General features: G+C 39.4%; 1 protein-coding gene across 4 annotated transcripts in view; it reads left to right on the top strand.

Moving 5' to 3' along the window:
• The window catches only part of TRAPPC9 (trafficking protein particle complex subunit 9), a 455,157-nt gene that overhangs the window by 225,895 nt on the left and 203,712 nt on the right, over positions 1 to 25,550 (top strand). For all 4 annotated transcript variants that reach the window (XM_064507900.1, XM_064507899.1, XM_064507902.1 and 1 more), the window contains one exon: positions 3,396 to 3,486. In XM_064507900.1, coding sequence (XP_064363970.1) covers positions 3,396 to 3,486 — 91 coding nt within the window. The remainder of the gene's footprint in view (positions 1 to 3,395; positions 3,487 to 25,550) is intronic.

Here is a 25,550-nt window from a genome sequence, read left to right as displayed (position 1 = left end):
TTTTTGTGTTATTTGAAGCATAGGTATGCATATTTTTTATCACTGTAAGTCCTTGTCATGGAGTAGGAAGAGCAGCTTAAATATAGACTTTCTTCTGGTTATTCTACCACCTTGGAGAACTACTCTTTCTTTTATTAGTGGGCCTCTGAAGAAATATCGCATGCATAGCAAATCTTCTGCACCTCCTTTAAGAAGCTGGCTTTAGTAAATAATCTGTAGATGCATTGCTGTGCTGAATTTGAAATTACAAGATGTGTTTTTGTTATGAATACACGGATCTGCTTTGATAGCATTTACCAATAGTAAAGTATGGAGAATCACCCTTTTTATAGTCATTTTATAATGGTATCTGAGACATTAAGCTTTCCATGGAGCTTTAAGCAGTAAAAATTTGTAATATTCTAGGCACCTCTGTGAGCTTGTTGTAAGTAAATTACAGTTAAGTTAGTTTAACATTACAGTTAATGGCAGCCACTCTGTTTTAAAACTTCTTTAAAATATTGCCTTTTTATTAGTTTTTCTCTCACTTATATTCCTTACACTAAAGATGTACTAAAAGAAATATTTATCTGCTATCTCTATACAGTAATCCAAATTATGTATTCCCTATCCTATAACTCGGTTTATGGAAATTGTTCTGTTGTGTTGGTGTCCCAGGTCTTATTTTTCAGCAGTGATACTTTTTGGGAAGTGATATTCTACTGCCTTCAGTTTTCCAAATAGGTGCTTTTCTTTAATGTTATTTAGGGCATTCAGGCTCTTTGAGGTTTGTGAATTTTTCAATTCTAGTCCTTTTAGGGAAATTAAAGCTAGTTAAGATATTTTTCAGTCTGTATGAGGCCATAATGAGGATTGTTTAGAAAAAAAAGTTGTATTCATCCCCCTCTTCTACATCTCCTTGAGTTCTTGATTCTAAAAATCACTAATTGCTAGATCTCATTTTAATCTGAGGTTTTTAAGACTTTTTTTTTGCCTCCCATACATCCTTTAAAATTATGTCCTCTGGTAGAAATTAGTTATGTGCAGTACCTGTTCATTTTCTTCTGAATAACATATAGGAGAAGATAATTTTATCTGTCAGATTATGTGCTTCTCTTTCCAGAGATTTTGCAGAAAAAGTATTGGATCATGCTTAGGAGTGGTTTATAAAAGCTCATAGATTCTTCTATCTTAGATCTATTTTTGAGTAAGACAGCTCCACTAATTTTGGGGTAGTTGGGTGGAACCTTGATCTATCTTGTTATCAAGAGGAGTTTAGCCCTTAATTATGGTTGGACACCTCTTTACCTATGATTATTTTATTTGAAGGTTGATAAATTGGAAAAGGAGCATTTCTGAGTCTGTGTCCATCTGTTCCTCTCAACCTACCTGAGACAGGGGCCTCTTGTTCCTGTTTCAGGCAAACTGCCTCCCAGACTCTCTGTAGTACTTTCATTCTGTTGTTTTTAATTTATTTTTCTTGTTTTGTTTCATGGGTTGAAAAGCTTGAGAAGCGCTTACGTTTTCATTTGCTGAGTTTAGTGGGAGTAACTCCTGAGATCTCTGTTGTTAGCAATATGTGCATTCCCAAACGAAGTGCTGGCATCTGCAAACTTTACAAGGTGTGCCTACCATGAGGAAAAGATACTCTGGCATCTGGTGATCATTCCACCTAACTTTTCCATGCTTTTGAGAGTCTCATCTTGCACCCCAAAAGACAGGCAGTGCTAACTAAAGGAGCAGGAAATCTGTGATCTGTTTTTGACCCATGGAGAGATCATTCCCACTGGAAACTTTAGCTCAGAAACCTTGAAATTCTGCAGCCACCCAAAATTTATAGTGACCTTCTAGTAAGGAGAGCAATGCGTGATATTGGACAGATCTGACCCATGCTCTAGGTTTGGATGGCTGCAAGAGATTAAGGTATTTATGGTGTTAGAGACCATAAATATTTAGATGATATCAGTGAGAAGCTTCATTCACTGGCTTTGGTACAACTTTGTACCATAAGGGTAACTGTTAACTCTTACTTGGGCAACAGGCTTACAAGGGTCATGTCTCTGGAAAAGATGATTTGCCTTCCTGGCTTCCTCCCCACGCATGCAAGACCAGCTCATTCTGGTTGATACTCACCGTCGACTACAGTATGCTCTGTGAGCTCCAAAGTCGGTGACATAAACCTTCTCAACGTCCAGAAAGCAGCTGACCTACAGGACTAGGGTATTGAGTGAGTTTGCTCCTGGTCTTTTTTTCTGAAACTCAGACTGCCAAAGTAGGTTTTCCTTTTTCTGAATCATAGTTCACGGAAGTGGGGAGAGATGGTTTCGGAGCAATTAAATGCAGAATTGGAGTTAATCTGTAACTGATCAGGCCTGGGACATAAGGCTTGTGAATCCTTGCCCAAACTGTTCACAGGATACTATTGGATGTATTCCTGATGGTTGGCCAGAGCCGATGTCTACCTGCTGTCAGATCCCTCACCTATCCAGCTGTCACCTCTGATGCAGCAGTGGCGATGCTTTCTGGTAGCTAGGGCAGCTCCACCATCTCCACTGCCTTGGGCGCAGGGTCTGAGGAGCAGTCTTCGTTTCCTGGTTCAACCCTGTTCTTCATCGCAAGGATGCTGGCTGGTTCTTTGGATTACACTGTCCATGCTCCTCTATAGTTAGAGGCTGTCTGTTCAATGGCAGTGTGCTGTACTTGACACTCACCGGTAACCAAGTGTACTTGAGCCTGGGACTTAGGTTTAATTGAATGAGGAACCCTACTTAAGGCTGCTTTTCCTAACATCCAAGATTAGAGCTGAAAGTTTGCATGATTTTCCGTCAGTGTGGTTAAAGCGCATAGGCAGCTGTTCTTCCCGTGCCTCTAATACGTTTAAGTTTATAAGGTATTCATGACCTTAATTTTGTTTAAAAAAGTGTTATTTTGGTGGATACATCCCACAGGAAACTGGTATTAATTTGTTTAAATGGAAAATGCTATCTGTAGGTTACACTGGATATTGTTTAACCTTTTATATTAGAACCTGTTTTTGAAGCCCTTCAAGAAACAGGGATTCTGCTTTTCCCAACAGTCTGTTGCAGTGCTTCACTGCCCTTAGTTCTGCCTCTACAGAACTGGCGTCTAGCCAGCAGTCACAGTTATCCCATCGTACATTTGTTCTGTTTTGTATTGCCCTGTTAAATTTAACCCTTTTCATGTTCAGGTTGTTCTTAATTTGTCATCTTGATATCTGAAGTTATCAGCTGTTCTAATTATTATCATCAGCCAATTCATGAGTTAATAAGACCAAGCCTGTAGCCTTCACCTTTAATGAGTCTCTAGGATGCAGTTTTGATTTTCAGTAATAAAAGTTGTGTGCATTACCTGCTCTTTTTCTCTCTGGATCAAAGTTTTCCTTAATTCTAATTTACCCTTCTCTGAAGCGTGAAGGGGAAGCCAGTGTGGAAGGTGTTCTCAATCAACTGGTCCTAGAGCATCTACAGCTGGCTCCTCTTCAGTGGGGTGAGTAACATGGGAATCTATTGATGATCTTTTTTTTGAGAATGTATTGGTTTGTACTTTTTGGCAGTATTTTCTTCTTAATAATGTTCTTTGTAACGTCAAATCATCAAACCTGTTTACAGTGTGCTGTCCATGAGAATGCTACAGTTTTCATTTACAATTAATTTTCAATCAGCCATACAGAAGGATTTGCTAGGGTTTTTTTCTTTGGATATTTTTGCTTGGATGAAGATAAACATAAAATTGAGTCTATTTTATTTTAAGTATCAGTGTTTGGTGATAGCAACTGTGAGACCTGAGTACGCACTTCTCCCTGTGATTTGTGGTCCTGGTGGTTTTGTATGAGAGTTGGCTGCTGCTTAATCTTTCCCTTTACCTGATAGTGTGTATTATGGAGTAATATCTCTAAAATGTTTTCTTATGGAATTATAGTAAACTTTGTGGTATATTTATTATCATAATCTAGGCATTTCCATTACTCTAGCTTTTCAAGCACAGAAAAGGTTATTACTTTGGGTAGTGGAGAAGAACAACTTCTCTTAATTGTGCATTCAGAATGATGTTCAAATTATGAAGTATTGAATTAATTTAATTCTGAAGAGTCATGAAAATGTGACTTCTGTCTGAGGTTCTTAACAAGGCTTATTTAGAGGTTTTGGAACATGTGATGTTTTATCTCCAACACTTCTATTACAGTGACGGTTTACCGAGAAAATCTCCAGTTCATCAGAAAATTGTTTTCAAAGCCTTTTGTTTTTAAAGCAAGCTTAACTGGATACTCCTTGTTTTAATGAATGTTATGACGTAGAGACGACCAATTTTAAGGACCAGCGATACATCACTATTGGCTGAGTTAACTGTTAAAAATAAGGAGACCTCAAAGTCTACACTCCAAAGGCCCCACACTCCAGTACTTATGTACATTTACTCTAAATGCTGTTTGTTTTTCAAGCATACAGACCATCCTCAACTGATACATTAAAATTTGTAAGGTGAGAACATGGAAATTGGTAATGCTTTAAAATAATGTGTTGTATACATGTCAGACTTTAACTGTAAACATTTCTCTCTGAAATTGTGCTTATCTGGCCTCTGCTCTTAAGAGACCCTCAGGGATTTGGTAGCCCTTGCTTGCAGGACTTGCATTGACCATGGTCTCCCTGCTCCTTATCCGTGAACTAAGCGTCTTGTGTCAGACGTGAGTTATGAGGTCCATCTCCAACGGGTCGCTTTGGTGTCATCTCAGTCTGCTGAGCTCCCCTGGCCTTCAAGGGGTTTGCAGCCTGAGCTCGGTGTCTGAAAATCTTCCCTTGCCCATTTTGTATGGGAGAGAGTCTTAAAGAGGAAAAATGTGGGGTTTTTTTTCCACATTTTCTTATTTTTCCTCTTTTAGTTGTCTTCTAATTGGTGAATGCCACCATTTCTGTAGTAAAAGAGGTGTTTGGAATGCTTGGATTGTGTTCGCTATTCCTGCCTAAATGGTAATTCATGGACATTTTGATCTGCCCGCAGGAAAACATGAATGCAGTGCTGATTTACAGTAAGATCAGCGTGCCTGTGCTGTTGGTAATTTCTGATATTGCTGTTTAATTCAGTTAAAGTGTCATTGTTAGTATAGCTTTCAGCCCATGGGAACACTGCCTGGGATACTCGCTGCCTCACAGACCGCTGCAGAATCCTTTGACACAGTCTGTAGGCTGAGTGTGACCTACGCTGTGATTTTCTGTATTAGACAAATCACAGAAAGGGAGATCCTATGGGATCTCAAAATACTTGGCTTGCCACAACATATATATGGTATATCCTTATATAGATTACTTAAGGTTGGTGACATTGTCAAGAAAGTAAGGTAAGAGATTAAAAGACTAAAATTTTTTTGGAAAGGTTTTGCAGCAGAAAATACTGGTTTGGCAGAAGTCTGCCTTGTTTTCATGTCTGATACTTTCCAAATCTGAAATCATTATTGAACATATTATCTATTTTGCATAACAAAAATTACATCCGTGTAGAAGGTGTAACTCACAGAGGAGATTATCGAAAAGGACATTTTGATGAAATGCCCCATTCTTCTTGAAAACAGAAAGGAAAATGAAAATAAAAACCAATGGAGAGGTTTCTTTTAATTAACTATAACTTCTGATATTTGGTAGTTAAATCTTCGTTTAGTTGATTTTACTACATTGTAGCCAGGTGACCCTGACTGCAGTCGCCACAAGGAAAGCCACGGGGGTCCTTTGGAAAGGCCACCATGGCAATGAGGGCCACCTTTTTTATTTCTGTAGAGGATGGAATAGGAATTTAAAGATTATGTTCTCAGTTTGGTAGGTGGGAATAATAAGGAGTTGCTGGGCTGTCTGGACAATCAAGCATGTGTTTGTGTGTCAGTATTTACACAGTGTGACATTGTCTGCCAGAGTTTGAGTTGGCATTTTGGCCTGAATGTATCTCCCGTTCAGCTCCTTTAGGCACAGTAAAGAGTTTTGGGTTTCAGATCATCTGCGACATAACGTGAAATGTGAATTTGGTATATCTGTGTTATTTTTTCCTGAAATATGGAAATAATGGAAGCAGTATGTCTGTTCTCGTGTGGTTTATTAGAGATCGCAACTACCTTGTAGGAATCAGCTCTGTCATTGATGGTGGTCTACACTGAGGTCCAACAGGAAGGTAAACTTAGGAAAGCGATCTTAAAAGTTCTTTAAACATTACGTTTTCTAGCAAAAAAGAACTATAATCTTAATGTATATAATTACTAAGGCAATTTTTTGCAAGTTTTCTTTTCCTGCCTCTTCCCCTTTATTGGTGTTACTGATTATATTATTTTTGCTGTTACTTTTTTTTTAATGTGGTACTGTCAGCAGGTTGAGGTGCTTCTTTCTCCTAATCATAGTACTTCTTGTAATCACAGCCTTGATCAGCTTTAAGCTTTCTTTAGGTAGGTAAGAATTGCCTGCATTTTAATTTTTATCTAATACTAGCAATCATTTTAATACAATCTTTGCATATTTTGGCTAAGAAATGTTGCCACAGTCTTATGCAGTAAAATTGATTCTATGATTATTCAAGATTTTTGCCATATTGAGGGTTACATTGAAAGGTTTTCTGCATTATATATGCTTACACTGAAACATGAATGAATATTTAATAAGATTTTGATTAAAAAAAGACTGGCTCTTGTACAAGCTGGAATTCAAAATTCCTTTTAAATATGACATATTTAATTCATACTAGAGCAATATTACACTTCTAAAATTATAAAAACGCATTGAAATAATTTTTCATGTAAATTTGACTATCCTGTCTTTGCATTACGTGCAAGGGAAAACTGTTAAAAGTTAGTGGCACTAAAATGTCGGTCTGAGGGTCAGAAGTCAGCTCTAAAAGTAGTTGTACGGAGAGAAAAGGTGGCTTTTGGTGGACAATGTTGTTTGTGATTTCATATGATGTAGATGACTAGGCAGGAAAAATATTTAAAACAGAAAGGATCTTAGAAAAAGAAAATATGTCAAAGGGCAGAGTGAGAGTTCTTAATGTGTTGTTAAAATTGATTTTAAGATTTAGGACATCTCTTTAAAATGGAGTTGTCTATTAGGGAGGTTATTAAATCACACGTAATTGAAAAACATAATCCTGCTCAATACCAGCAAGTTCAATGTTCTCTGAAATTTATGTCTTATTTTCTTTTTACTGCTGGGCAACAAACCAAATGTAGGAATAGATGTGGTTTTAAGGTGACTATATTAACTTCATCAAATCAAAGAAACATAGCCTGCAGAGTTTAATGAGGGGAACCAAGACTCTTCTAAGACATATGTTAATGCAAGTTCTGCAGTTAGACTTGGAAACAGTCAGGTGGCGGCATTTGGAGTTGCTTGCACTGCAATATTTTTTCAATCTTTATTTGATTTATGTTGCTAAATTTTGCAAGCAGGCAAAATTTTGAGGCCAAACACCAGTTCGACAGTACTCTTCTGCATTTTGTAGCAAAATTAGCGTAGGTACAAATGGCATGAGTAAAATGCTGTTGATTGAACTTGAAATGTGCTGAATTTGGGATACACTGTGGATTGGACTCGCAATAGGCTGGAACCGGGATATTGCTACGTTCAAATCTGAGACCTGCCTCTTAGGCGAGAGGTTCCCAGTGTTCTGCATGCTGCACACCGAAAGTTTCTTTGAAATAATTCTCCTGCACAAAACAGAAGAAACTTGACTTCCCTCGTTGGTTGCAACCTCCAGGTAAAGACAAGATCCTGATCTTTTCTCGATGGTCCTCATATGCAGAAGAGTGAAGGTTTATCAGAGAAATTTGATTTAGGAATTTAGAACTGTGGACAAATCTAAAAGTGCTAAATGTGATAATAATTATCATATAATATAATGCAATGCAATATGATATGCCGAACAACTGAAAAGGAATGATTATACATAAACTGTGAAGACAATATAAGCAGTAATGGTCTAAGAACCAAGCGTCACCACAGGAAAAGTTCTGAAACAAATTTTTGCTTTCATTCATTCTTTTATTTCATTCATTTCCTTCATTTTTCACTTCTTCCGTTATAATATATGAATTTCAAGAGAGCTGATAACATTCAAATTAAGCCCGGATACCTTTTCACAGTGTAGAAAGTTTCATTTTCCGGTGTGTGATTGAAGGGAAAACTAACAATTCTGTTACTGAACGCTTTCCAGATCATAATTAAGGAAAGCGGTGCCAAACAACCAAAGTCTTAATTATTTACTTCTAGGTAGAGAATGCTGCACGTTTTGTTGTGGGTTCATGATAAACTGGCTGCCTGCTTGCATCATGCAGGCATACTGTAGTTAGGGAAAACTCGGAATTGAAGGATGATTTTAGATTGTGCCTCGTAGGTGAATGACATCAGGAGAGGAAGTAGATTTACATGTATTTTGAAGTGTTTTATGAGTATACAGTCCCTTTTATGACAGCTGGTTTGGAAGTTCTGTCTGCTTAGGTAGTCTGACAAAACATCTTACAGAAGTATTACTTTTTAAATAAGTTATCTTGTTACTATACCATTTGTTTTAAAAGGCACCAAATCAGGAACCCTTCCTAATGCACGGAGCTTATTTATTTCATGGATCTTAAGATTAATTACTGCACCTACTCATCCATTTTATTTTGCATTTTCCAGTCTGACCTCAGACCATAATTAAATCTTTTTTTCCACCATTCCTGGGTTTAACTCTTAGGGACTGCAGCAGCATCAAACCCGAGTGTCCTGAATGCTGAGGAAAATATAAAATGTCGATCAGGAAGGAGCTGAGGAAATCACATCTCTCTAAGGCTGCAGAGGCATGTTGTGGGTGCCATCCGGACACCCAGACATCCAGTTGTCCCCACGGGGCTGGTTGAAAAGAGCCAGATCTCTGCAGACACGATTGCTACCACTTTTGCTTTACTCAGGGCAGCCCGACAGTGTTGCTCTTCCCGCTCATACGAAATGCTAGCACTGTCCTGAATGCTCGTAAACAGAGTATTTTTTAATGTAATTCCTGTCCCAGCTGGGGAACTGCAAGGAAGCAGTCTTACTTTCTCCTTTAATAAGCCACCGATAGCCTCTGCGTAGGAGCATTTGCTTTGTTGGATTATGTAGGGAGAAGTGTGCATGGCGCTTGGGAATATGGAGAGATTAGGAGGGTATTTGAGGGCCAAAACAAGACTGAGAGCTTTCCTGCTATTCGTTCTCTGAGAATATTAGATGTTCGTCTGGACTTCTTACCTTCTAGCAGCCCATAGTTGAGTCAGATATCCTTTCTTTGAAAGGTTTCACGTGGAATGTTAAAAATTAGGTTTCTGTCCTTCAAACACAATTACGAGTGCCATTCTGTTCATGTATCAAAGTAAAATAGTCTTTAAGGATTTAGAGTTTAGAATTACACTGGACTGACTGTTATGATCAGTGCCAGGATGAAAGCAAGAGCATCAGCCAGAAGAAATTCAAGAGCAAGCTGTCCGTGATGTAGAGAACCACAGTCTGGATTGTAGAAAGACTGAAACTGAGAAATAGTCGTGTGGGAGATGAATTCTACTAGGTAACCAACCTTCCTCATCCATTTAGAAAAATCTTCAGGTTTTTTGTTTTTATTTTTAAGCACAGGAGAAGTGAGAAGGCTTTCATATCCTAACAGCTTGTGTGCGGGCTGTTGGGGGATATTTTGGCAATGTCAAGCCAGCAAGATGCTTTAGTTACGGGGAAGTGTTAAGGGACTAGGGTAGTATGTTGAAAAAGGGACTAACTTGATGAAACTAGGGCATCTGGCACATTAGTAATGTTCTCACATGTCAAAACATGCTATTGTGCGATATACTTTGAATCAGCTGTTGTTTCTAATTCCTACTGAAGTCTTGGTTATTCTAAACTGAAAGGGAAAAACTAATAGAGGTTTCAGACATAAGTGGACCACTAGTAATTTCAAAGAAAAGCTACTAAGAATAAAGAGAGCGCCTGAAAGTGAAAACAAATGGACAAAAACTCCGATGGAAGACAGCTAGCTCGAGAGAGTCAGGTCGTTGCAAGGCCTGTGGGTACCTCCATCATGGATGTCCAAAACAGCTGGTAGCTGAAGCTGCCAAAACAGCTGGTAGCTGAAGCTGCAGGACCACTCTTTTTAGCAAATCAGTGAGAAAAGGCTGGAGGGAAAATGGTCTTACAAATATTATTGGAGTTTTTTGAGTATTGCTCTTGGACCATTCTTTTACAGTTTTACTAGTGTGAATCATTAGTTACCTTTGCTTTTTTTTTTTAAAAAAATATATATATAAACTGATGAAATATGTTGATGGCTCAAAGATGAGCACCATCATCCCTCCAAAAAAGGATCAATCAATAGTCTTGAAATCCAAAGTGCTGCACGTAAAATGGATGAAATTTAGTCCAGAAAGGAAGATTATCTGTGCTGAAGCTATTAATGTAGAAATCTGCTTGAAGCGATTGGAGAGGAGAAGATGCTGGGTGCATCTGAGGAAGTGTTACTCTGAGCTACCCTTGTGATTCAGTGATGAGAAGAGGTGCATATGATGTTAGTGCTGGTCTATGATGAAAATTCCCATGGGAAACTTCCTGTAGAAGAGATGAATTCATACCAGAATAGGAAAAAGTAAAGTTTTGGAGGTGATCAAGGAGTTGAGACTCTTGTGCTTACATTATAGAGATACTATGCAGAGTAAAATTAGCTCAAGCCCTGGAAAAAAATAGCTCAAATCTTGAAAGCAGTTCAGGTCTATGTTCCCTCCTTAGGCTTCTAATACACAGTCTAGCTTGCTTTGAACTGTGTTTTCTCTGAGAGTGATTTTTTTTTAATTTAGCAAAGTTAAGGCATAGAGAAAAGAGATGATTGTTCTCCACGAATGCATCAGAGGCCCAGGTCTCCCAGGAGGGGAAAAAAATTGCTGAAGTAGGGCAACATTTGGCATAAAAGCATGCTGAATAGAAACTGGTCATTAATGAATATAGTTTAGATTTTTTTTAAAGCATTAAGGATTTTAGCACAATCTTATATCTGGAATATTGGTGGGGAGGAATCTACCGTACAACGGTATTTGATCAGAATAAGAAATGGTAAATTGTGGTAGCAGGAAAATACATTATTCATGCTTGATTCAGTCACATATTGTTCTGATTAGGAAGTGACTTACTTTGTTTTCAATATTTGTTTTACAAAACCTAATTGTATTATTAAAGGAAAAAAAAAGAATTTGCTATGCCTACACTTTTTGTACTTATTTGTAGGAATATTGTTTATGATATTATGTTTAAGCCGTAAGAAGTGACTGAGGAACATTGTAAGGATGATAAATTGTTACAAAGTTAAGCAAAGTGTTTAATTTTCTAGGTATTGTTAGAAGTAGATTTCATAAGTTCAAATTAAAAATTTAAAAGTTATTGAAAAGATCATGAAAATGGGTTACACTTTGAAAAAAGGTCCAAAGACTTGTAAGGAAGAAGATTGAAAAGGCGAGCTTGAAATTTGGTGTGTGAAGCAATTGGTGCAAAATATCACCGAATCCTTCGGGAAATAGATTTTTATTGTTCTGCTGGACACAGAAGAGACCGTTTGCATAAAAGTTTAGAAAAGTGCTATTTGTCTTGCATATAATTCTCTGATTAGTGGGTCTTTGGTGGACCAGCGTTTTGGGGGGAGGGAAGTTGGTTCAGTTTTCAGCGTTTGTTCTGACGGATTCCTTTATTTCATCAAGGAAGCAGAAGGGTGTTAATGACTATAAAGAACATAAATCCACCTCAGTAAGCCTTGTAGTACCAAAATTAGTAGCTTCCAACTGTCAAAGCCTCAACAGTGTGTGCACAGACCAGAACGGAGAGATTCGTATGAGAAAACGTCAGCTATGACCGCAGTCCTCCCTCTTTCTCTCTCTCTCTCTTTCTCTCCCTCCCACATTTTTGCTCTGTCTCTCTCGATCCCTAAAAATTGGCAGCTAATTTCCTATTTTCTAGCTTAGAGATTTTTTTTCCATCTTCTTTTTCTCTATTTGGTGATTTTTCTTTGCCTGTTCTTCCGCTGTTCTTTAAATTCTTTGGTAAAACTGAACGTCAGGACTTTTTTTCTCACATTCATTCTTATATTGTATTCTAAACCTTTGTATGTATCAATCCTTTTTCTTTTTTTTGTTACATTTTTTTGGAAAAGAAAGATTGCACAGTTTTAGGCTAGAAAGGCATTAGAAGCAGGTAAACTTTTTGATTCGATTTTCAAACGAAGCTTGTCAAACAGAAGATCTTTCCTGAGCTGATTCTGTGTCTTCATCGATACCGTACAATTAGTACTGAACTTAGGCTTTTTTTTTTCTTAGTATCTGTTCCCTTATTGAGCAGACTGTCAATTTAATAATATCTAAAGATACATTAAAAAGTTATGGAAAGATAAGGGCTATTTTTTAGTATCTTAAGATAAAAAAAAAGAGCTGAGTGAATGTGTTCTATAGCGTGGCTTTGGACAACAGGGATTGCATCAAAAGATACCATAGCTGTTTCCCATTACTCGATATATTTTCCATAGCATGACATAAAGGTAATATCAGAAATGTACAGAACTGCTACAGCATTTTTATATCAAGGCCAGGCACGAGAGGAGAAATAAGGAAGCATCTCAGTTAAAATTTTTAGTAGTATATGGAAAGGGTAGAATGGCTAGGCAGCATCTAGATTTATGCAGAGAAAAATAATTGTTTGCCTCATGTGAGAACTTCCAGAAAAAAAGAAGGCAGCAGCAGCAATCAGTAATAATTAAAAGAATAAGGGATAATTACACTTGCTGAACAGTCAGCTCTCAGTATCAGAGCTAATGGTGGGGCTGGGATGTTCAGAATAAAGGAAAAACCCAGGTATTAAGTGTTGGGGAACCTAACACAGCAACTTCAGAGTAAATCGCTCATTGGATCTGCTTGAGCTTAGCAGGTGCCACTGGGCCCGATTCTGCTGGAAAGTCTTGGGACAGCGCTGGCAGCTGTGAGAGGATTCATTAAGTCTGATACCACATGATGGGAAGGCTCAGAGCTGGTTTTATGCTGCACCCAAGCGCCAGTGGGAGCAGCTCAAGCCTGGCCTGAGTCTTTGCCTTCCCCACTGCCGAGGCTGGTGGGTTGGGTGAACCATGCGCTTGCACCTCTCTGTGCTTGGATCCAGAGCTGTTGGCTGAAACAAGATACAGTTGGAGCTTGCCTGTCCTCCCCAGAAGTTTAGGCCTGACCCAGCCAGAATGAATAAACCCAACTAGGAGGGGAGCTGCCTGCGTGTGGCCATGTCTCCATGCAGGTCTGGCAAGCAGAGGTGGTCGGGAACCACGATGGAAACTGGGATCAGGAACTGCAGTGGAAACTGGGGTCAGGAACCACTGGGGAAATTGGAGTCAGGAACCATGATGGAAAGTGGGGTCGGGAACCACGACAGAAACTGGTGTTGAGTACCACGATGGAAACGGGTTGGGAACCACGAGGGAAATATCCCTGAACTGGCTGTCCACGAGGTTGGGTTAGACCTAAAAAGTCATTTTTAGCTCTTGCTTCCACACCGCGTGAAATGCAGTACGCTTTGCTGTATCAAACCGAAGCTGGAACACAACCTGGAGTTGTGTCCACTAGTTCATCCTCCCAGAGCATTTGTTACCAAACTGTGGCAGTGAAATAAAAGAAAATAAAAAAAAGAATGAGAGATACAGTCAAAGTTTTTAAAGTGGATAAAAACGAGACAGGTAGATAGCTGTCAATTGGAGGGAATGTATGTCCTGAACTTTGTTGTCAGCTGAACAGGCAGACTGACCTCCTTGGGTTTCCTAGCAACCCTAATTTCGTGTAGCTTGCTAGAGCAACCAGTCAGTTGGTGAACATCTGCTCCTAATGAAGCTATTAAGCATCAGTGCTCTCGTTATTAGCTATTTATCAACTATTTTTGTGAACAGTTAGGAGAAATTTGAAAAGAAATTAATCTCTTTAGGGATACTTACTAGTGATGCGTAGTGTCCACGTATTGTTTGAAATTAAGCTCATGACATGAAATACACATTTTTATGTAAAATGTTGCTTAATTCCAAAATAGATTGCAGAAGACATCCCTCTAATTCTGTTTGGAGAGCCTTTTATAAACTCAGTGAGCTGTCTCAGAACCGTACCGTGGGCAGGGACTTCCAGATTAAATTTATTTGTGACTCATTTCCAGTCCTTTTGATCTTGTGTCAATATTGTTCTTTAGTTTAAATAGCTTTTCCCCGTCTCTGATGTTTGCCTGTTTTTTCTCTTTCTTTAGTGCATTTACACACAGCAGTCATAGAACAAACTCTTCTAGTCGCCTTGATAGTATAGTTTTTTTATTCCCCACCCCATAGCTATCTCAGTAGACCCTGTCTGTGCCTGTTGCAGTATTTTTTTTTCCTCTCTTAGATATGGATGACAAGGTTATAAGCAGTTTTCAACTGAATAGCCCTTCAGGACAGTCATTCCTGACATGGATCCTTGACAGTTTCTGCCTCAATAAAGTAAATCTATGCTTTCATTTTCAAGATCATCTATTGTCATCTCCCGTATAGGTGATCACCTGAATGATAAATATTTAGTATTTCAGATAACAGGATGTATCATGTAGAAGATTTGTTATATATCTTGGGTGGTCTAGGTATACCCCTGATTTCAGCTTAGTCTCATTCTCCCATCTCTCAGGAGCCTTTTTATCTCATCATAGCTTTAGTAGAGTTAACAAGGTATATAGATAATCCTGCGTACATGACTTCATTTCCAAGACTTTCAGAGCGTTTCACCAGTATTATCCATGTTTCAGATGAAACTCTGTTTTCTCTGTTTTCATTTAAGGGATCTGACAGTCCGGGCTACTGAGACCAGCACTGCCTCTCTCACAAACTTTAATTTGAAACTAGCAATGATGGAATGAGTCCAATCTATTAAACCTTCCGGCTCATTTCAAAGTTTATGTATCCCAATATATTTCCAAGTTTATGTTCACCAGTGTGGATTTGGTGGGAGTCCAGCTACAACACAGTAGGGAGCAAGTTGCTTCTGTCTCCTCTAGTACATCAAGATCTTTAATGTGCGTGATGGGTAATAATGTAGTCGCTCTGAGTAAATACAAAATAATTAACCCACCCAAACTTTCAGAAGAAAATTTTGATTACATTTGGCGTTTTGGGTGCATAAGACCATAACTAGAGAAACGCAGAGAAAAACAGCCACTTGTGGCTGTTGATGCCGCAACTGGATAGCTGTCTACTGAGAATTGGATTGAAGCCTGAACTTGATTAGTAACTAGTCAGATGTATAACAACTTTTTTTACTATTTTCCTACCTTGCATTGTGAGTGACGCAGTGACATTTGTCTACCCAGGTATTTCTATTGTCCTTACGAATGTGGAACCAAACGCCTGTTTCTTGTAGTATCACTTCCCTTGGTATTACAGCTTGGAATATAATAGCTAGGAAACTGGGATATACAGATGAGTTTCAAGTATAGATTAGTTTTCATTATATAGCAATTACACCTTTCACCATGCCCACAGATAAAACCTTGGAGACTAGAAGCAGCATGTTACTTTTCCATTTCTGGACCTTCCCCTTCAATTATTGCCGTTGGGAGAGGTTGTGCAGTCCGTGCGGTTCCTCGCAGACGTTAATACTTAGAAGTCTCTGTGCAAGCAGTAAATGTTACAGGAAGGAAGAAAATATGCTAGAATGATGCAAGGAATGAAAATGAGACAATTCAGAAATATGATTGTTTACTTATGAGAAATTGCAGCTTTGTAGCTGTCACAGCTCGTAGTTTTGGCCCAGGAAGTCCATTGAGAAAGGTGAGCATAATGCAGTCAAGGGAAAATGAGAAGAGGTAAACTAGGGTTGTGCCATGTCGTGATACACGCAACGGTTTGCAGCAGGGATTAGACACGATAGTCTGGAGGCTGTTCTTCAAATGGCACCATGGCAAACAGCCACGTTTGTCTATATTTTGACAGAGGGAAGAACTAAACTAGTGGATCATTATGCAGAACTAACCTCCTCGGGTTTCCTTTGCTTGCTTTAATAAATTGTTTCTAAAACAGTGTGTTGTGTGAGATGAAAAACAACTTTGGAGCCTCTGTATAGCATTGTCCTTAATCCTTCTCTTTATCTTTCGTATTGCATTGGCATGGACAACTTGGTAATAATCCAGTAGCATTACCTAATTTATGTAAAATGCCACAGATGGAATTTGCCCCTATCTTTTATCTGGAGTTTCCATCCAAGGAGCTGTTTATTTGCCATACAACATGCCATAATAATCAACGAACCTTCGGTTGAATTAAGCTAAAGTGTCCTATGGCTAGTGACTCACGATGCAATTGCTGCAAATCTAAATTTAAAGATGAGGGGACCAAAGCTGCATTACAGAAATTCTGAGATTTCATTTAGTCCAACATTTTAGCAGCTAAAATGTTTTGAAGCTGTTTGTTCCTTCAGATTAGCTTACAGTGTAGTTTATTCTTCTAATTGGGAACTCACTGTATTCTTTGGGATAGCGACTCTTTCTCAGTTGCACAGATTCCAAATGTGAGCCTTGATTGTTCAGTTCTTTTCATTTTTCACAAAAATTTAGACTAGGATAATGGTTTCACATGTCGCAACACGCACGTTCCCAGTATGGGAGTCTTCTGGACATGGCTGGATAGTCTTGTTTATGCTCAAACGTGCAATAATGAAGTCTTTGAACTACTTGCGGGAAGAAACTTTAGACTCAGATATTGTAGTGATGAGTTCTGTGCTTTTCCTGCCATGCTGTAATCTAGAGAGGGGGCTATACAAAAGACTTTGTGGAGCTCTGGGGTACTGCTAAAGAAATGGGAGATGTAAGTGCAGGTCCAAATATTTCGAGTGCTAAAGTGGAATCAGCCTCAACATTTCTCTAGAGACGAAGTCTGGGTAGACAGTATCTGGCAATTAAAACTATTTTTTATATACAATGACTAGACATTCTTTAATTTTCTTTACTTCATATTCTCATGGCAGTGTATTATAGTTTGTAAACACTGAAATAAATACAAGTAAATATTTTGTTCGGAAAAATCTGGCTCGGATTCAATAATGTCTAGGTGAAAAGCCATTTGGGATGCTTTGTATTTTAAAACAGGGATTAAAATGAATCAGAGTCATCTTGCTATTCATTAAGCAGCTTTCTCTGGCTCCATCATAAATGATGAATGATATGATGGGAGGACTCATCACTTGTTAGTGAAATTTGAATATCAGCAAGTAAGTTAATAGATACAAATAAAAAGCAAGTTTATGTCATCATAAAACATCTTTAAAACTCTCTTATGCTGTAAGATAAAGATGAACAGGATTGGACACCTTCTAGTGCCCAGGGAAGTGGAAAATTCCAAGCTCTTTCCTGATTTTTCCATTCCCATACCCCATTCTCACTAGCTATCATTGGCAAGAATGTAGAACATCTAGCTTCTAGTGCTTAGGCCTTCAGAAATAACTGCGTATTCTTCCTTTCAACCCCTTTTAGTGGAGAATCCTCATTATGGGAGACTGAGGCATTATAAATAAATACATATTGATTACCAGACCTTCCCACCCCCCCAAAATACCCCAAACCCAACCAAACGAAAACCTGGAAAACCCCATCTAAGTGCTCTACGCCGTTTTGGGGACCAAATGTCTTATACCTGTGGCCGATATCTGAAAGAACCTGGTCAGAGAGTATTGGACTCTGACACTAATTTTTATGGAAGATCCCAAGAATTAAAAAAGATGGTGCTGTAGGTAGAAACGTGTCTTTCGTTCTCCTCTCTCCATATCCCCCCCCCCCCTTTTTTTCTTTTGTATGTGCAGGTCTCGTACTGATGCCAAATCATGTTTGTGGTTTCGAAGAAACGTGGATTAAAATATTGTAGGCTCTGTTAGATGCCTGAAAGCACTAACTACAGTAGGAAATTTATACTTTAGCCTGCTAATTGTTGGAAAATATGAGCCCTTGATTGGTAGGCAATTAGAACCGTAACATTCTGTTAAACATATCACACAGCATATGGCATGTTAGTAGCAAACCCTCTAATTTAAAATAAAAAAAAGTATGTAGTTCTGTATATTAGAGATCTTTGAAGGGGAATGAAAATTTGCCATTTGTCTAAATGTCAGAGGGGAAAAATTCATCCTTAATTGTTTGGGTAGTCTAAATTTGGTTTATGTTTGATGCGATTTCTCTTCTCTAATGATAAACAAAACTAAAAGAAGAAAACCCACACTATATTTAAATGTGCTGTTAGTTCCAACTAATCAAAACCGTGCCTTTCCTTCAAAAAAGATTTTGCATTACCTACCACATCTGCTTTAATTCAAACAGGTTAAAAATGCAGAAGCAAAAACATATTTGCAGAACCTCAGGAATAAAAAGTCAAGGGATGGGGAGTTCTGGAATTTAGTGGTGGGCAATTAGATGGTGTGCTCTTTTGTCAACTGAAATTATACATATAAAACTGTGTGGGGGTGGGTATGGCTCTAGAGACAGATGACCGCTTTCTTTTCAACCTCAGTGGTTCACAGAATCACAGAACAGTTGAGGTTGGAAGGGACCTCTGGAGATCATCTAGTCCAACCCCCCACTGCTCAAGCAGGGTCACCTAGAGCAGGTTGCACAGGATCGTGTCCAGGTGGCTTTTGAGTATCTCCAAGGCAGGAGACTCCACAACCTCTCTGGGTAACCTGTTCCAGTGCTCTGTTGCTCTCACAGTGGAGAAGTTTGGAGACTTGATATACTGTAGTCTTTCCATACATATTCCCTTCAGATTTTAAGCAAGGTTCAAGAGGTCTTTTTTTTCTTCTGGTTATTTAACCCAAAATAACCAATTTGCCTTTTTTTTGCATAATATTTTCACAGCTATACCAAGCTGCTGCAAGAAATAACCTTTGGGTAGGCAGTGGAGGAAGTCTTCCTCGTATGGGCCTAGGACTGACTAGTCCTTAGAAGATGCACTAGCCCATTTATGGGGCTGATCATAAGCACTGCTGATTGTAGGCCTGGCTAGTTGGAAGATGGCTAGCAGTCCAGGCTTAGATGAGTGCAAGTAAACTGCAGAATGAAATGCTTTCCTTTCTCAGTGGTTGTGTAGGACTACTGCATGCTCTGAAATACAATCTTGGAGGGGATCACACTTCCTTGATTGACCACATATACACACCAGTTTCTAGTACGTATCTGTGGAGTTTCAAGGATCTTTGAATTCTTCAGACATGTTCTCCTTAACTCGACAGGATACTCTACGAGCTTGTTATCTCTAGCAGTTGTAGGTGGTAAAGTATTTTTTGGTGATTGGCAGGTCATTTTTATCTTCTTCCTGGAAGTTTCTGGCTTCCTTGTTGGTCTTTCATTACTGATACATTAGGATTACTTGTCATTTTAAAAATGTGCCTTATTTCGGCTTTAATTTACCCGTTGTCCGTGGTCTCTTTCTCACGGCATAGTATCTGTGAGATGTCAATCTGATGGTACATTGCCAGCACCTCTCAAAGTCCCCTTCTAATGCTGCCTTTATTAAGGGTTTGTCCTGAAATGGTAAGTCGGATGCCTGTCCTACTCGCCATCCTGTCCATCCCTTGTCACCCTGTGGCTTCCGCCCTTGAGAACGACTGTCGCCGCGGCGTAGCTGGATCCTGCAGCGTCGTATCCTGGCCTCGTGAGATGAGAGCCCCTGCCTTAAACTGGGCAGTTCTGCTCTAATGGATAAACCGATCATTTTTTATGCTCAAACACTGGCATTGGTGACGTTGCACTTCAATTTGACATTGCGTTATACAGTTAATTTGGCACTGAACTGGAGAAAATGAGAATAGTAGGAAGCAGATTCCTCAGCCTGTTAATATTATATCAAAGAAAGCTTTTCAGGTTGCTGCAGGGGAAGGAGAGAATTCTGGTTTTTTTCTTCTTTACTTACCAAATTATGCGGTTACTTTGGAAATCTTAAATCTAGTACGTTTAAAATCAGTTGTGCTACAAAGCCTGAGGTTTGGTATCGCTTGCTCCTGTTGTGTGTTGTAGTCAGTAATCCTTTTAATGAAGAGCTTTTAGCATTGAAGAGCTTCTATTTATAGTAAAGCCATTAGAGCATAAAGCTCCTCATTGCTATTCTGCAGCATGGCTCTGTAATGTTTGTCAGTGGAGAAAAGATATTTTTAGCTGCAGCATTGAAAAACCGAGGCTGAAAGGTCATGAATCCTTGCGGGGATACGTTCTGCTACCTCGGTGCTATCACACAGCTGCTGTTTACTCTCTCATTGTGCCTCAGTAATAAGAAGATTTCTTTATTGTGACACTAAATGTATAAAGCATCGAAAGGAATTTGTGCATGAAATGAATACTCGGGGCATGATGATGTATCCAGTCGCATTAAATGTTCTCCTTAAGCGAACGGTTTTATTTTCCCAAAGACCATCTCGATGCCTATTAGTCAAAAGATTCGCTCTGGGAAACTTTTTTTATTAAAAGAGGATAAGACCGGGCGCAGGCGAAAGGCAATCCGTCCTTACAGCGACGAGTTTTAAGCACGCGCTATTTCTGCCCGACGTCTCCACCATTCATTTCCCTGGCCATATACTGCACGAGCCGAAGAGGCAATGCCAGTGTGCGGCTCGCCGAAGGAGGAAGGAGCCTGGAGATGGCTGCTGGAGCAGAAATGTGGCCCGTGGTGGTTAGACCTGCTCCGGGACATGCCCGTAGCGTGCTGGGGAGGCCTGCAGCGGGTGCAAAGAGGTTGTGCGCGCCTACTGACCCAGCAAAGACCAAAGGGAGAAAAGAGGAGGAGAAGAAAGGGGCAATTCCAGGAATACAAGGCTGCAGATATTTGCAGAACATCCAACGTGGAGGCTTCAGGGGGTTTGCTAATATCTTGATATAAAAATCCGGGGGAAAAGAGATTAATTGCCACACGGAGAAAATTAGGGCTACGTGATCAAAGGAAAGGCGGAGAAGAAACAGTCTGTTGGCAGGTGGCTTAGCGAAAGGAGAAGGCTTTTCAGAGGAGAGGTGTCTGGGGTTTTGTGCCGCTTGGGGAGGCGCAGGCCCTGTCATCGCATTTCATACTAATAAGCTGCTCTGTAACTCTCTTTATTCACAAAACATTATGTGGCAGAAGAAGAGGGATGAGTAAAATAGTACACTGATAGGTACACTTTCTTCTCAGTGTATAATAAAATTAATTGCGCATCTCTGCTAAGAGTGTCTTGGAGTTTGCACCGCTGGAGGTTGCTCTTCTCTTCTGACACGTGGGTCCCATTATCACCTGCCTTTTCAAAGAGGTTCCTTCGTAGCAGGAAATTATTTTAATTCTCCTCTTTCTGTATGCCCAAGACAGCTTTTAACACCATCGTTTCCAAGCTTTGGTAGTTCGAGTGAATCCACGTGGTTATAGCTGCAGGCAGCAGCCCAAGATGAAGACCTCTCAGAAAGGAGTAGAGACTGAACATCTTAATTCCAGAAGTGTTTTCTCTTGTAATTGGGTAAGGTTTAGGTAAATGGGCATCAGCTGAAGGGAATAACAGAGAAAAGGAGAGTGTGACTTTATGAAGAGACTTGAGCTGCTTGAATGGCTCATTCCTACCAAGAAATGTATATATACACACACACACATACACTTTTTTTTAAACAGAAGGTGAACTTTGTAATGTCAGTGATGGATTTAAAATATTGGGGGAATTGGAAATTCCTGGGAACCTGATGCTAGCATGAAGATTTCTGGCAGGATTCCTGCAAAGCAGAGAATTTGGGGTGTGCTTGTATTGCTATAGCTGTTAGCTTGCAGAAGTAACCAGCCTGGAATATGATAAAAATGGTGTAAAATCATAAACTGGGAGCCTAACTGCAAATCAGAGCGTTATTTGCTCATAGCTTTCATGGCCTACAGAGGTAATCATGGTGCTTCTGAAGTTCTAGGTCCCAGACTGATAAAATAATGGAAATCCTGCTGTATGCTCTCCTCTTCCACGAGTTGTGTAGTGAATCGTGATGCTTTTTGTTCTCACCTTGTCATGCGAAATCCCGTGTCAGGTTGCTGTCTGGGCTACGTGTTCTTTCTTGCCTTTTTTTAGACTATTTAGTTCTTATTTGGGCTTAGAGAAGATGTAATTACTTTAATGGTGGTGTCTTGCAAATTTATACTCACTATGACATCTCTTTTTTTGTGATTGCTTTTCTAACAGCCATTCAAATACTCAGTAATTTGCTTTATTGGCTAAGCATTCTTGTGGGGAACAGGCTGTTTCCTGATGTGTGTGTGTATATATATATATCTATATATCTATATATATATATCTATATATCTATATATATATATATATATTTTTTTCTCACAGTGGCATTTGTTGGTAAAATAAAGGCAGCTCTTTTGGGATCTAATGGGGTACTGCTCCAGCCTGGTCTTGCACTGGCATGAAGTTGAGGACTTTTGATGTGAACTTTGTTGTAAATCCAGAAAACTCAGTGCAAGTCAGCTACTAAAACCACTTTGTTTTCATTAAATTCTCCCCTAGATCTCATCTATAGCCGGGGGATAGGTTAAAAAAAGATTGCAAAATGTTTATTGATGTATGTTCAACCAACGTGCAGCAATTGGCAGTTGCCATTTACTAGTTGCATCTTTTGTTTTAAATACCTAGCTTCCGTGAGAGAGTGGAAATGTCAAAGCTGGATCTTTAGTGAAGACAAAAAATGCTTTCCTGCATTTACCATTCTCTGAAAATGTATTTTGCCATAGATGTTTTAGTTATTCTCCTTTCTGCTGTATCTGCAACTTGTATAGTCTTTTCCTAATTTGTGAACCAAGGGAAATTTTTAATTCTTAGTTTCTTGCATTCAGAGATTTATTGCATGATTGCCTCTAATTTGTAACTTAGCAAATTTTATAAAATACGCAAATAACGTGACCTACTTCTGACCTCATATACCTATGCCGAGTTTTGCCCCTACCCCACTTGCTGGCCCTGCAGGTCCTTTTAGCTGCCACCTCTCATCAAAAATGACTTTGGCTGCTGGTTATTTTCTAAAAGGACGAACGATTCCTGACGTAACTGAGGTTTTATTTCAGGAACCTTGGTTTAAATCTCCTTGCAACAGCTGAAATAGCAAGGGAAAGACAGAGTCACTTTGAGAGATGTGCGCAAGTTGTACAAAATGGTCCATCGCAGGATCTCATCGCTTCAGCTGCAGCTTTTCCGGCTGCTGCAGCGCTGTACCGGAGAGGTCAGTGTACCTGCTCGAGCTAATCCACGGCTTCACTTCACCACACAGACAGAGCCCGTGCCGTAGGTCCAGTTCAAATTAAAATGAAGTCCTCGGTCTTAGCGTTGCACTTTGCCTGGAGTGGTAAGTCGATAGACGGTAGCAATGTTCAGAGCACTTTTGCAAGTAAAGCTTCAGGCGGTGGCTAACATTTTAATCCTCCTGTCCTTTAAATTTGCTCAGCTTGGGAGTTTTGTCTGTGCTAATGCTCTCTTTGTGATACAAAGATAGGATAACTTGTGATTTTCATCCTATTAAGTGGATGTATGTTATGTGTAACAAGTGACCTGCTGCTAGTTACTAGTAAATGTGTAGCTAGTGACACGTTTTATGCTCAATTTATAGCTCTCATGAACCTTGGAAAGAGTCTTAAGACATCTAAAGTTTCCTACTTGTGGTTCAACATTTGTAAAGAATTTATAGAGCTGTAGGTAGCCTTGCCTGACTATCTCTCTTCTTTTATAACATTTTAGCTCTTGGAATCCAAATTATGTTAACAGCATCCTAGGTTGGGGTACTTACGGGCAAAGCGTTTCTGGAGGTGCACTTTGTTCTTGCTGTCTATTGAATGATCAAGACCTAGCCTAAAATCTTCGTCTTTGTTTAAGGTTCTGACCTGTGTGGTGTCGACACGCTGGAAATGTAGTTAAGACATGTTAAAAGGTACTCTGTTGTTATTGCCTGCCCACATGTATTTTGTTTGCTGAATAACTAACCGAGAGGCTTGTTCCATTTGGAAGGTTTTTTGGTGTAAGTACACAAAAACATCCATTAACTTTTTTTAATTTCATAGCATTCTTGGGTGATGTGTTCAACATAAACAGGAATAAATGAACCAAGACTTTGGGAAAACTGTATTTGTGCTGAATAGCTTTACAGAGGACCAAAAATTTTCCTTCCAGAACATTCCTGAGTGCTTCCTAAGGAGACACCTCAACTGATGAATGCGATTGCTAAAATAACTGATCTGTTCCCAGAGGGTAAAAGTAGGAGATAAAAGAGTAATTTTGACTTTTCGCCCAATAAATACGAGTCTAAGAACTGTAACATGAATAATCCAAACTGATTGTTAAAAACATGGAAAGAGAATGTGGTTGTGTTGTGAGGGAGGCAAAGCCTATGCAGAGGTCTAATTTGGACACCGCGCATTGCATCTAAGAACAAAGTGACATATGAGCTGGAAACACGACTGTATAAAGAGACAGCTTCTTTAATACCTCCAGTTTCTAACTAGTTCCCAGAGGAAAACATTGCAGTATTCCCACCAAGAGCTGCTAGAGCTCTGCTTTCATACCGGGTAGATCTGAGGAAGCATCATTATCAGTCTCTGCAACTCCACCACCAGCCAGACTCCAGCAGCATTTCAATAAAGTAAATGGGCAAATCTGTTTAACCAAAGAAGCCAATCCTATTTGCACCATTTTTTCTGTTGGACTCCTTCCCCGAACTTCTTCCCCTGCAACAGCGCTCCATACCTCCAGGAGAGGATCTCAAGCCATCTCCTCCTTTTTCCTTGGCTTCTTTAGTCCTCACAAGCTGGAGGCTTGCGGTTCCCGCGCTCTCCCAGGGTTCAGGAGATGACGGGAAGTTCTTATCCCATCTAGCTCCGCAGCAGAAGTCCCAAAAAAGCCAAACGGGTATTTGCCGAGGGCAGAATGAACTTAGAACTTTTCATTTCTGGCCAGAAATGCTGTTAAACCTCTGTTGTTAAACCTCTCTTTTTTGGGGAAGCTGATTAAAAAACAAACAGAAACCCTCAGGGGGCTCGATACCAGAGAACTGTGTATCTTTAGGTAAAAGTTTGTTGTAACTTTTAAGTTGTGCGACCGCAATGAGAAGACGGTTGTTTTTACTTTGTTGCTTACCTCTTGCGAATTTATGATGCTGTTTTTCTGAGAACATTGCAATGTTTCTTATCATCAGTGAGTGAATCATATCCCTGTGAGGAGCATAATGTGCATATTACATATAGACAGACTGAGAAAATATCATTATTTTGCCTTCGGCTACAGAATAAGTCAGTAAAATAGTGGGAAATTCAGTCTTGCAGTCTCTTGCTTTAACCAGTAAATGACTCATTTATGATACCGGCTTAAAATGCAGTGTGAATGAAGGCTGGTGAATAAAGCTTAGACAGAGCTTGGTCAGAGCAATGTCCTCTATTTCGGGTTTGATAATGTGGGATGTTTGATCCAGTTTTGAAATTAAACTAAAATTATGAGACTGTATTTTGCTTCTGGCAACTTCCCTGATTAGTAAGCAAAACAAATG

The sequence above is a fragment of the Dromaius novaehollandiae genome, chromosome 2, assembly GCF_036370855.1.
Source record: "Dromaius novaehollandiae isolate bDroNov1 chromosome 2, bDroNov1.hap1, whole genome shotgun sequence".
Classification (NCBI taxonomy): Eukaryota; Metazoa; Chordata; class Aves; order Casuariiformes; family Dromaiidae; genus Dromaius; species Dromaius novaehollandiae.
The sequence above is the reverse complement of the archived record's forward strand: the minus strand, read 5'-3'. Positions and strand labels throughout refer to the sequence as shown.